General features: G+C 40.7%; 1 protein-coding gene across 3 annotated transcripts in view; it reads right to left on the reverse strand.

Moving 5' to 3' along the window:
* The window catches only part of rgs12b (regulator of G protein signaling 12b), a 67,963-nt gene that overhangs the window by 47,862 nt on the left and 6,846 nt on the right, over positions 1-13,255 (reverse strand). For all 3 annotated transcript variants that reach the window (XM_058382867.1, XM_058382857.1, XM_058382877.1), the window contains exon 4: positions 5,344-5,454. In XM_058382867.1, coding sequence (XP_058238850.1) covers positions 5,344-5,454 — 111 coding nt within the window. The remainder of the gene's footprint in view (positions 1-5,343; positions 5,455-13,255) is intronic.

Genomic DNA, 13,255 nt, shown 5'->3' on the forward strand with positions numbered 1-13,255 from the left:
AAAGCCTGAATGTTTTACGGGTGTAAAATAACCAAACCTTCATGGTTCTGTATCTGCTGCAACATGCAGGAGAATCCAGTCACCTGACTGAGACCGCACAGTAAAATGTATGTAGACACACACACACACACACACACACACACACTAGCCTCTCACTCCTTTCCTTCCCCTCTTCTTCTTCTTCTCTGCACCCCTTCTTTCCATCTCTTGCTTAAAATAGTAAATAGTATTTTAAGGGCTGATTGATGTCACCTCTGGGGATGAAGGGAAGATTTCAGGGCAGCGAGGAAGGATAAGACAGCTGTCTTCTGAAGCAGATTCTTTTGGATAAACTTGTGTATCATGTGCGTCATCATTCTGTTCAGTAGACTAGAAAAAAAATCGTGACTCTGCTTCATTAAAGGCGCTTTGCTAAGGATATGTTTACTGGAAAAGTTAACCGCATGTCTTGTTGCTCGCATTTCGCTTAGTGTTATGAGATTTTCCACAAAAACACTAGCGAATGACAAGTATCGAGCACTATCAAGAATTCTAGTAAAACAGTTAAACAGTTTATTACATAACACAGTATATTAATAACATATGATTTTACTTTATATTAAACCCAGGATATATTAGATATTAGTTATTATTTAGATTGATGACAGTCTTTCCAAGATGGACCGCTAAATTAAGCCAGTGTTTTATAGTACTCTGGTATTAGTCTTCTTAGCAATAGGGAGTAGTTCTAATATAAATGTTTGGAGATGGCTGGGTGTAGATAATGAAGGAATGTCATGCCAGTGCTACAGATGTTGAGCAGGATTCCAGTGATAAGTTTCTGGCCTATTTTGGTGCTTCATCTGCTGTTCTAAATAATCCCATATGCTCTCTAAGGGACTGAGGCGCTGTGATTATGGAGGGCGGTCCCAGTCGTACCTTTATGCCCTGTAAACAAGTAACACTTCACTGTCTGGACAACAAACTGACCATCCAGGTGCACAAACTATCGACACTCTACGATATGGTGCTGCTACTGATGGAGGTTTTTTTTTTTTTTGGTTGTCCTGTTTGCGTCCAGATAATTCTGGAAACATTATGCTTCATTTATTAGTCTTTAAATAGAACTGTGCAAATGTTTTCGTAGCCCAAAATGAAAACGTTTACAAAAGACTGATTTTGTGTGTATAGATGCCGGTTACTGAGAAATTATGTTCACAGCACAGCTATTCTACATTTAGTCAAACCCACAAAACTCCATAAAGCAACAAAATGATGATTAATAAGTCAAAGAGTGCCTCCAGAACCTAAATCTTCCAGTCACCAACTATAGTATTGCATTATATGGAATTGACTGATGATTAGCTTGGCAACATTAGCTTTTATGTATGTGTGGCTACAAAAAGATCGAGAACCCCTGCATCTTTTGGAGTAGGTGAAAGTCTCTAGAGTTATGTGCGTAGGTAAGAACAAGAAGGAGAGAGAGAGACAGAGGGAGACGGGTAATGAATGGCTCCTTGTCATTTTGTCACTTGCCAGAGCAAAAGTATGCAAGAGGAGGAATAAAGTCTGAGCTTTGTAGGCTGTCAGTATGTTTGAGACAGGAGACAGAGTCATTCCAGTGGCGCAACAGAGAGCAGGAGCAGCTCAGAAGCCTGATGCGTGGGCACCGGGATGCCCTCTCTCACTAAGTAAACACTCGCCCACATCATGGCCTAGCAGTCAGATTGGCTGTCTGTTCGGTTACCCTGAGAAACCCTGAGGTGTGTGTGTGTGTTCGAGAAGCAGTGATTAGTGCTTCCTAAATGCAGTTAGTGTGTCAAAATTTAAGCATGGTGTTTTATTAACATTTAATTTGTGTCTATGTGCTTTCACATTTCACAGTGCAGTGTGTATGTCCATGTACTTTCTAAGAGACAGTAATTATGTGTGTGTGTATGTGAGCGAGAGAGAGAGAGAGAGCGCAAGAGAGAGAGAGAGAGCGAGAGAGACAGCATGAGGGCAGTCATTAGTGCGTTTGTATGTCTGTGTATGTCTATGTGTGTGTGTGGACAAGGAGTCCTTCGCTAACGAGCATGAACGAAATGCTGCTCAATGCTCATTAGGAGTGTGCACAGACACACACGTACACTCGCACACAATAATTACTGCGCTCCTTTAACACAAAGCAGGCTCTGTTCACACATCAATGTCAACATCAGTGCATGGGGCACACCGAGAAAAAGTGATCAGGCAACCGGAAGGTCGGAAGGCAAAGAACGTATCGAGTACAAGAGTGAGTCGGAATAATGATCTGAACGGCATGTAACAATCTTATACGCATGCTATAGTTTACAGTTAGCCGGAAAGCTATGGAAAATAAATCGGTCACTTTAAATTATCCGTGAGACAGAAAGGATAAGACGAAGATAGAAATATGACGGTGTCCTCCTTTAAATGAACGCAGAATTAGGTCTTGCATGAAAACACCCTCAAAGTTGACTAATCCCTTCTCCACCCAAATCATCAAGGTTAGGCTTAACAGCTTCAATTTAGCATAACCTAAACTGTCACATGTTAGCATTACTAATATCACAGTTACATTTTATTAGACCCAAGTTGCTATCACAGTCTTCTTCTTCATCTTTCGGCTTTTCCCTTCATGGGTGGCCACAGCGAATCATCTCTCTCCACCTATCCCTATCTTCTGCATCCTCAACACTATCTTCATATCCTCATTTATTACATCCATATACCTCCTCTTTGGCCTTCCTCTTTTCCTCCTGCCTGGCAGCTCCATGTCCAACATTCCCCTACCAATATACTCACTCTCCCTCCTCTGAACATGTCCAAACCATCTTACTCTAGCCTCCCTAACTTTGTCCCCCAAACGTCCAACATGAGCTGTCCCTCTGATGTACTCTTTCCCACAAGTTGCTATCACAGTATCGAACATTAAAATGCAGTTCACAGACTGTTGCTTTTAAATATCTGGCTTCTTTTATCTATCTCTGCTTATGGTTTATAAAGCATCATGCCGCTTCAGTATCTCAGTATCATCAAAGCAACTTTTCAAAGCACAGCATTACATTAAAGCCAGTATCATTTAGCCAGTGTCTTATAGAGCTGGATGTTGCCTTGTGACCAGACTTGATTCCCAAAACTGAGGCAACCAGATCTTCAAGTCTCCATTACACAGAACCACAGTGTTTATTAGCGGAAAAAGGACAAATAGACAAGACAATGATAGACACTGTATAAACACCTTTGTGATGCCATGCTATTTGCCTGAGAGGAGCAGAGAGCTGTTTTCACTCTTAATGCTCAATAAGTTCCTTAGTCCCATCCTGGCCCATTCCAGAACAAGCTATCTCCGTGGAGGCCTGTGTTTGTGGCAAACGCCCAGCAGCGGAAACAATCTCGAGTTTGATCTTATCGAGTAGCACACACACATACACACACAAGTTGTATATTTTATAAATGCCTCCTAGCAATAAAATGCTTCAGAAGGAGAGAGAAGGTAGTAAGAGAAAGAACAAACGAATGAAGACAAAAACCCTACTATATCTGAACTACAGTAAGTACTAATAGAGACCCTTCAGGGCAGGAATCACACTGCCCGCTGCTTGTTCTATGAAGTGGAGGAGGGGCAGCAGACAAGACATTTAATTACAGCATTGCAAGACTAAGTGGTCATCATCCAACAGAATTTTGTTTTATAGCCATTAATCAGAATTAAATCCGCCAATGATGATGTAGTGTCTATGATGTATAGAACTATCTCTATTGCAGGATATATTGCAAAGGGTGAGAGGTAAAAGGAGAATTAAGGAGTGGATAATATCCATACATCAGAAACACGTATGAACTACACTGAACATATTTCCCAAGAAGTGAAGAAAATGTGTCTCCCTTTTCCAGTGCTGTATTTTTATGGGATAGTTTCAAGAATCTCATGTGGTTTTTCAGAACGAACCTTTTGCTGAAACCTGGCAACCCTGGTGAATGATATTAGCTCTACTGTATTTAACAAAACAAGATATATATGACTATGTTATTGAATCTCAACTACCTATTAGGGGAGTTAGCTATTTGCTAAATTGCAGGTGATAGCATAAGCTATAGCATCCCTGGCCACCAAAATCTCTGGTCACACCATTTATACTTGTAAGCCTTTGTAATAGCTGATGATTAGCTTGGCAACATTAGCTTTTATGTAAAGTGTGGCTACAAAATGATTGAGAAGCCCTGCCTCCTTTAGAGTATGTGAAAGTCTCTGGAGTTATGTGCGTAGGTAAGAACAAGAGGTAGGGGAAGAGAAAGAGAGAGAGAGATGCAACATATCATACATGCACACATGCATCTCATATTCTGAGTTTTACTCAGTTCCTGCTTGGGACTGTGTCCTGCTGAAGTGTGAACAAGTGGAAGTGTGTGTGTTTATGTCCCATATTTTAACAGCTTGCTGCCTCACTTGAGCCATCCTGGCTAAAAGTGTTTGCCAAAGAATAAACGGACACACTCCTACAATGATCTCTACATGTCCATTATCGTTCAGCGTGCATGGGGAAATGGATGGAACGTGCTGCCATCACTGTCTAAATACATCATAAGAACATCTCTAAGCTTCCTGCTCCTTCCCGCCTCCTCGGTCACCATGGCGACCTGCCATCACCACGCTCATGCTCTTCTTCTGGAATCACACGTGTATACGTCACGACACACACACATAGACACACACGCAGCAACATGCCTGACTGCTGAGGTCTAAATTTAAACTCACGTGTGTCTGTGCGTGAATATGAGAGGCGAGTGGGGGATGGGGTCTTCTAAAAAGAGTAGAAAAATCAGCATGAGGTGTTATTTTTGCAGATATTTAAGGACATGTGTGGAATATAAGAAGCTGAAGTGCTCTGAGAGGAAACAGACTCGCTCTCTGGAGTTCATGCTTTATATAATCACTCCCATCCATACCAGATCACTATCGCTTCTCCACCAGACTTTAGGAAAAACGATGGACAGATGAACCGATAGACAGTGTATAGAGGGAGAAACAGGAGGAAAACAGAAAGACATGATGAGGGCACCTGTAATCAGGGTGCCTGGAGTCTGTGGAGTGTTTGTGGTGTGTGTGTGTGTGTTTGTGTTTGGTGGCATGTTGCTGTAATGGGTTTATACAGTGTTCTGCTGGAGGGTGTGTTTTCTTCTGATTTTTAATTGTTGTTGTGGTAAATTTCTGGGATATGTTTTTTGTGGTTCTAATTTTAGGCTGTGTAATTTTTTTTTTTCTATTTGGTTTCATGTGATGTGTGTGTGTGTATGTTTTTGTGGTGTGTATTGTCTTTACTAGATGTCTGTGTGGTGTGTGATTTTGCTGTGTGTTACCTCCAGGTCATCCAGTGAGTGAGACACGCTGAGGCGTTTGGAGCGGCCAAACGATCTTCTCCCAGATGAGCGTTGGGGAAATCCCGCAGTGACGCCCCGGAACCTTCCACCCTGACACACACACACACACACACACACACAAATAAACAAAAAGTCACAGTAAACATAAGACACATACATAAGTACATGTGCAGGCTTGTAGATGCTGACAAAAACACACACACACACACACACACACACGCAAATACAAATACTTAAACAAAAATGTATACATTAATGAGACAAACATAAAACAGATAAAAACAGTAGATATTGTTACAGGAATCTAATTCACAGCTGGCTGATGTTTAATGCATCCCAAGGTTACTGGTCTTTCCCTGAAGATGGCTATTTTCCTATATGAGCACTTCCTGAATTGTTTACTTCCCCCTAATACCACAGCAACAAATGTCTTATTATTTGATTCACCTTTAATTCAATTACTATTCAAGTATGTATGCATTTTAATGTTCTGAGCAACCATGTCGCTTGTCCGTCAGCTTCTGGGTTGAGGAAACCTCTCCACGTTTCTTTGTTTCTTCTTAGTTGGAGGTGGAAAACTGACGAGATATGAGTTTTCGTCGAACGCTGCATAACTATCCTCACAGAGAATGAAATAAAAAAGTTGGCGAAGCACTGATTTAACATGATACTATGTGTCTCAACAGAGAAAAACAATAGGACAATAAGAAGCCTGCCAGCAGGACAGACATGAGAGCTGATCTCCAGGAGCGAGTGTGGCGAGTCTGATTTGAGGAGTGTATAATCAAACGGTCTCCTGTGTTGCCTGGATACGCAGAGAGTTCTCAACTGCCAGTCTTCATACCCTGTCCCTGAGCCTCACACACACACACACACACACAGTTAAAACGCAGAGAAGCAAACACACACTGAAGGGTTTAAGTGTGTCGCCTATAATCTAGCTTCAAGTGCACATCTACGGCATTTGGCACAATGGCTCGGTTTACAGAGAGCTTGATTATCTACTTCGACAATAAATCCTTATGCTGCTGCAGAGTGTAAAAACACCAACAAGCCAATGACAACAACAATCTGTAAACATATGAGTCAATAAGTAATGCATTATATATATATATATATATATATACACGTATAACTGCACACACACACACTGTTCAAATCCTTACACTGTGTTTGAAGACAGCTGTTCAAACAGCTGGAAGAGTTTACATCACCACTTTGGTGAAAGAAAATAGAATTGTATCATTTTGAAGGTCTCGCATTGTGAGCTAAGGGTAACAGTAGCGAGAAAAAAAAATCTCCCAAAGCGGGAGAACCCATCTCACTGCGAGTTATATTTCGATCGAATTTTCTAGCAACTCTACTACAAACAAGTCCATGATAACAAAAACCAATGTCCAATTTTTCTCAGAACGAGTAAATGTATTTGGAACTCGTTATATGACTGATACTGATAATGAGCCGGGTTTCCATTGGTTACTGCTGCCTGCTCCTGGCAATAAACAACTCAGGCTGTGTTTTATAACAATTAATCAGTATCTTTAATAGAAAATTCTCAGAGTGCCAGACCTGAGTGTGCAAAACAGATCAGAAATCCAGGGGGGAAAAAAAAGGAAGTGCGCATGTTTCAGTGTTGTTGTTCAGTACTCGCTGAAGTGAAGTGTCGTCACATGCAAGGGTTGTGCGGTCACATGCACAATTACCTTTGTGTACGCACAATTTCTGGCACATTGTGCTCATTTTTAATGACCATGCTAACTGACACTAGGTTGGTCGACCTCACAATCTCAACTAAAATACTGTTTAAAGACCATTAGACATTTTATGAAGTTATATCTATTGCAGGAAGATGCTGTAATGCATCATTTTGATATTTTTCAAAGAGCATGGTCTGCTTTGCTTTGATTGCTTTTATCATTAAACATGACATAGCACACTAGGCTTATGTCCCACAGTATCACAGGGTATTGATTGAATGATGGTATCTGGGAATTGTTTACATGTATGAGTAAATAAACAGACTAAACTGGCAAATGTTTTGGGACACCCCAAGCTTTGGGAGCATCTCCTTATCTGCAGCTCTTCTGGGGTGTTCCTGGTCTGCAGTGGTCAGTATCTATCCTTTAAGTCTTTTAAGTCCGTTAAGTCCTGTAAATATCCTTCAAGATCTGTTGCTAACATCTTGGTGCCAGATACCACAGCACATCTTCAGGGATCTAGTGGAGTCAATGCCTCGACAGGTCAGGGTTGGTTTAGCAGCAAAACGGGACCAACACAATATTAGACAGGTGATCATAATGTTATGCTTGATCAGCGTAGCATTCCCTGATATATCATTTAGTTTTGCACCAATTCCGCTCCATGCCTACAAAGTGCAGCCGTGTGTCCGCACACACACGGACCGAACAGCGAACCCGGGTGCAGATACGCACCGTAAAAGGAAACAAAGTGGGCCGTTAAATCTAGAGGGACAGAAGACGCACTGCCATGTTCCCCTACAGCACATTGTTAAACAGTCACCACTGTTCACTGGCTGCTCATTAAAAGCAAGACAAGACAAAAGTGAGATTACAGTGTGTCTGTGTGCAAGAGACAGAGAGAGAGAGAGAGAGAAAGAGAGAGAGAGAGTAAACAAATCGCCTCATATGATTGCTTTCAGATGATCGCTGCCTGAAGCGGAGAATCACACACGTTTAATCCTCTGACACTGAAAGAAATCAGCATCCTGATCACAGACTTCCTCTTAGAGTTGTAGCATTGTGATTATGATGCTACACACTTTGACGGCAGTATGGCAGTATGCGTTATAGTAAAAAAAAAAGAATTTTATATATATATAAATAATACAAAGCAATTAAAGTCTAGCTTGTATTAATTTCACCAATAATGTTTGTTTTTATTTGCATAAGAATTAATGCAACAATTAATCAAAACACAGAAAAATGCCTCTGGATCCCTGGGGGTTGCTGATGAAATGCTAAAAAAAACCACAAATAAAACTAGGGTTTGTAACAGAGATCATTTGCATGTTTAGAGAATTCAGTAATTAAAAGCCAATACTGCAGGAGCTATTCATATTATGATAATTGTAAAGTGGATCAGGGAGTCAAAGAGCAAATATTTGAACAGTTGATTATGAGTGTGAATAAACTGACTGATAATGGCTGGCATATAAATGCGAACGGCTGTAATAAATATCACTTGGCATTGTTTGTTTGTTTGTTTTTTTATAATATAATGTAAAACAGACTGTGAGGAAGAACTTAACGAACTTGACTTTCTCCTCTAGAGCTAATCGAATGGTTAGTATAATAACAACAACCGAATTACATTTCAGATAAGAAGTAAACGTTTTAATCAAAAACAAAAGAAACATGAAATGTGTATATTTAAATGGATCGTATCTCAACTCACGCTTGCAACCGAGACCCCTTCCATAAATGGACGTCCACTAACTAACAAAAAAAAATCACCACATTAATGATAATGGGTTTACTTTGTTTTTAAGATCTGTTTTTTTTGTTGTTGTTCTCATTTGCCTTATAAGATGTGGAGCCTCTGAAGTCTCTGTTACTATACACTGACCAGGCATAACATTATGACCACCTTGCTAATATTGTGTTGGTCCCCCTTTTGCTCCCAAAACAGCCCTGCCCCACCATGCACTGTGTATTCTGACACCTTTCTATCAGAACCAGCATTAACTTCTTCAGCAATTTGAGCAACAGTAGCTCGTCTGTTGGATCGGATCACACGGGCCAGCCTTCACTCCCCATGTCCATCAATGTGCATTGGCCACCCATGACCCTGTTGCCAGTTCACCACTGTTCCTTCCTTGGACCACTTTTGATAGATACTGACCACTGCAGACCGGGAACACACCACAAGAACTGCAGTTTTGGAGATGATCGCTTGCTCAAATCCTTACACTTGCCTATTTTTCCTGCCTCTAACACATGATTTTGAGGACAAAATGTTCACTTGCTGTCTAATATACCACACCCACAAACAGGTGCCATGATGAGGAGATAATCAGTCTTATTCACTTCACCTCTCACTGCTCATAATGTTATGCCTGTTCGGTGTAGAAACAATAACGTATTAGAACGAGTGTGTTCATATTAAGCTGTTGCTTTTATATTAAAATAATGCTTTCTTGTGCATAATAAACTATAACATCAAGCATTTCATATATTTCACTAGGCAAGCAGGAGCTTCCTTTTTTAATGCATCATCGAGGTGCGGTTGTTTACACAGACTACTATAGCAGGCTTTCACTTTTTTCAGTGGTAGTGCTGTTTGTTCACAGTTGCCACAAGGTTCTGTTTGTGATACGTAGTGTAAAAAAAAAATGCTTGAAAGAAGTCAGCATGAACGCTTGCCCTTGCATGGATTCTTGTTTAAGTTTGCACAAACTCTCCATAAAAATAACATTAACCTTTCGCCACTTTTTGCTCAGATCGAAATTGTGGGTTCTGTAGTGTGTGTTCTTTAACTCTGCCTGAACAGTGATGGGCCTGAAAACAGGTTTGTGCACAGTATTGTGCAGTGCTGCTGCCTTCAGTGGATTCACTACGGTATTACATTCTTCTCTGGAATAAACGCTCTCGATGTATAACCTGTTTCTGTTGGTAGTTAAGCGAACAATACATAGAATATACAAAACCATGTCAATTATTTTTCCTGATCAACATAAAAGAAATTTTTTTAGCTAGAGCTAGTATGCTTTGTAAAAGAACACACACACACACTCAAGTGCTTAGCTCCCTCGCTCTGTTCTCTTCTGCCTCGTCCAGTAACTGTATTTGTCTTCCTACGTGTTCCCCTTTATTCCAATTCCCATGTCGTCTATTAGAGTCCGATTCACTTCTTAGGGGAAAATAGCAGGAAGGTGACTGTTTTTTAAAGTCTCTCTCCCTCTCTCTCTTTCTCTCCCACACAGTTTCACAGTTAAATGTGCTTTACATGTGCTATAGCTGTTTGAATGCAGTGTTGCCAAAGCATTTACCACCGACTTGTAGTCATTCTATTAATAAAACCGTAACTATAGCACTATTAAAGCACACAAGACAAAGTCTCTCTCTCTCTCTCTCTGTCTGTGTATGCCCCTCTCTCTCTCTCTCTCTCTCTTTCTCTCTCTCTCTCTCCCTGTGTGCTCAAAGGCTAATCATATCTGTTTGGGTCTCTGAAGAGCCATCTTTCCTGTTTACTGCATTCCACAGAGGCTGACTACAAACCCCACCAAAACATGTCACCCCAACACAACATGGTCTCCCTGTGGAATCCCCAGCTTCTGTTTTAATCCCCAACGACCCCATAACACACACCCCTCCCTCCGACCCCTCCGCCCTCGCCTCGGGAGGTTAATCAAAATGAACGCTGTTCAGTGTCAACATGTTAGACGCTTCACATGGCCAGTTAATTGTCCGGCACACAGCAGAGCCAGCTGAAGGTGTCTGTAAGTGAGTAAAGGCTGTAATTATGCAGAAGGGTTGGGCTGTTCTGCAGTTGGAACACACTTCCTAGTTGATTTCAGAGCTTCGTTGTGTCTCAGTTGTAGGAGTTGTTTCTTAGTACAACCAGAGATACTGAGCTAATCAAAGAGTCCCAGTTTGTTAGTATGGACATTTCCTTCTGTCATCATGATGCACAGAAAATGTGTAGTAAAAAAAAAAAATCATAAACCTGGTTCACTGAACAATTATGGAGCTGCTGTCATGTAGCAAATTACCTGAACTGGAAAAGTTAAAGCACTGTATCATCAGGGAAGTGGAAGCTTAGTGGTTAAGGTGTACTGTAGTACTGTAGAGTACTGATTGGAAGGTTGTGAGCTCAAATCCCAGGCCCTTAACCCTCAGTTGTATAAAATGAGATGAACAATATAAGTCCCCAAATGCCGCAAACGTATTATTTCTACGCTATTTGACCACAAATGAAGTCCTTAAATAAATGGTTAGATCGACCTTCCACATTAAGTTAGAATACAGAAGGGCACATTTTGCCTTAAATTCCATTGCCAAGTGACTTGGATAGATCTGTGTGGACAGCCTGTGACCCAGGAGCCAGCCGTAGACTGAGCCACTTGGGGACTTTCACACCGTCACAGATCTGCCATTACATCGGTCAGCTTGTGACAGCAAGGAATTAGTGTCTATAATGACCTCAGAAACTACACTGACCTAATTGTTCCTCATGGGCCATTGATTGCTGTTATAGAAAAGACATACAGTTACATTATTTACTGTTTAGTGTCAGCCAAATGAGGATGAATTCCCTTCTGAGCCTGGTTCCACTCAAGGTTTCTTCCTCATATCATCCCAGGGAGTTTTTCCTTGCTACCTTCACCACACGCTTGCTCATTAGGGATAAAATAAAATAACGATAAAACAGTTTAATAATTTAATTTAATAATTTATTTTTATTTCTATTTTTCTATCTATCTATTTATTTATTTATTTATTTATTTATTTTTCCCCTCTCCTTTCCCTGTTTATCTTCTTTTGTAAAGCTGCTTTGAGACAATGTCCATTGTAAAAGGCGCTGTACAAATAAATTGAATTGAATTAAATTGAACTTCTAACTCGTTCCCATAATTAAGTACCCTGAATGAATCAGGGTGAATTCAGCATCAATTTCATTCACCTTCTTCTCAGGGCAGCAGCAGTACCAAACACGGACATATTTGTATAACCAGAAGTACTGTAGATCTTTCATCAATCAAACACTCATCACAACAACCATGACTGTATAATAAAAAAGTAATTATTATTTTGTCATCATTAGAGGATGGAAGGCAGTGTCATGTCCTAATTAAATAGCTGTCCTTTGAAATCCTTTAATCTGTCCTATTTCTGAAAGCAGCATGCACATCATCTCTCCTAACCCCTTGCATCAGCATGGGCTCATCATTGGAGGCTGTAAACATCAGCGAGAGTGCAGTTTGTGGACAAATGAGTTATTTTTAATCATTGTTATGTAAGACTTTAATGGCTGGTGTAGTCACTGAACGTTCATTCCATTTTCCTCAATGAGACATTAATCGAACCTAACACATTTTTCGGTTTAGCCACTGTTAGTCTGCATCAGTATGTACGTTAGGAATAACACAGAACATTAATATTAAAAGAACATTGACGGCACGCTCTGAAGTGTGTTATTCCGCTGATACCACAGAGATTACACACAATTACAATGTTTAATTTAGGATTGAAAGACACGTCACTCAGCAGCTTATAGTTAGACTTAATGTTGTGGAACTTACAAGAGACAAGTTAGTTCCTGTCACCAGCCTGCCCCTCTCTCTCTCTCTCTCTCTGTCTTCTAGAAAAAGTATCAATAACTATACATTTTACATCATACCCATATACCAAGTCCCTGCTCCCATGAGCTGTTACTATAGAAACAATTAATTAGTAAGAGCAACTTAATATTCTCTTTTAGCAAAATAATGCACACTTTCTGACCAATCAGTTTTGAGATTTAAAGAAGTAGGGAAGGGGTAGCTCAGTGGTTAATGGTTGTGAGTCACAAGTTGTGAGTTAAAATCCCATGGATGTGTGTGTGTGTGTGTGTGTGTGTGTGCAATGAGGTCTAAAAGTCTGATGGTATACAGCATACACACATAGATACTGACCAGGCATAACATTATGACCACCTGCCTAATATTGTCATGGTCCCCCTTTCTGCTGCCAAAACAGCCCTGACCCGTCATGCACTGTGTATTCTGACCCCTTTCTATCAGAACCAGCATTAACTTCTTTAGCAATGTGAGCAACAGTAGCTCGTCTGTTGGATCGGATCACACGGGTCAGCCTTCGCTCCACACGTGCAGCAATGAGCCTTGGCCGTCCATGACCCTGTCGCCGGTTCACCATTGTTCCTTCCTTGGACC

The sequence above is a fragment of the Hemibagrus wyckioides genome, linkage group LG03 (assembly GCF_019097595.1).
Source record: "Hemibagrus wyckioides isolate EC202008001 linkage group LG03, SWU_Hwy_1.0, whole genome shotgun sequence".
NCBI lineage: Eukaryota > Metazoa > Chordata > Actinopteri > Siluriformes > Bagridae > Hemibagrus > Hemibagrus wyckioides.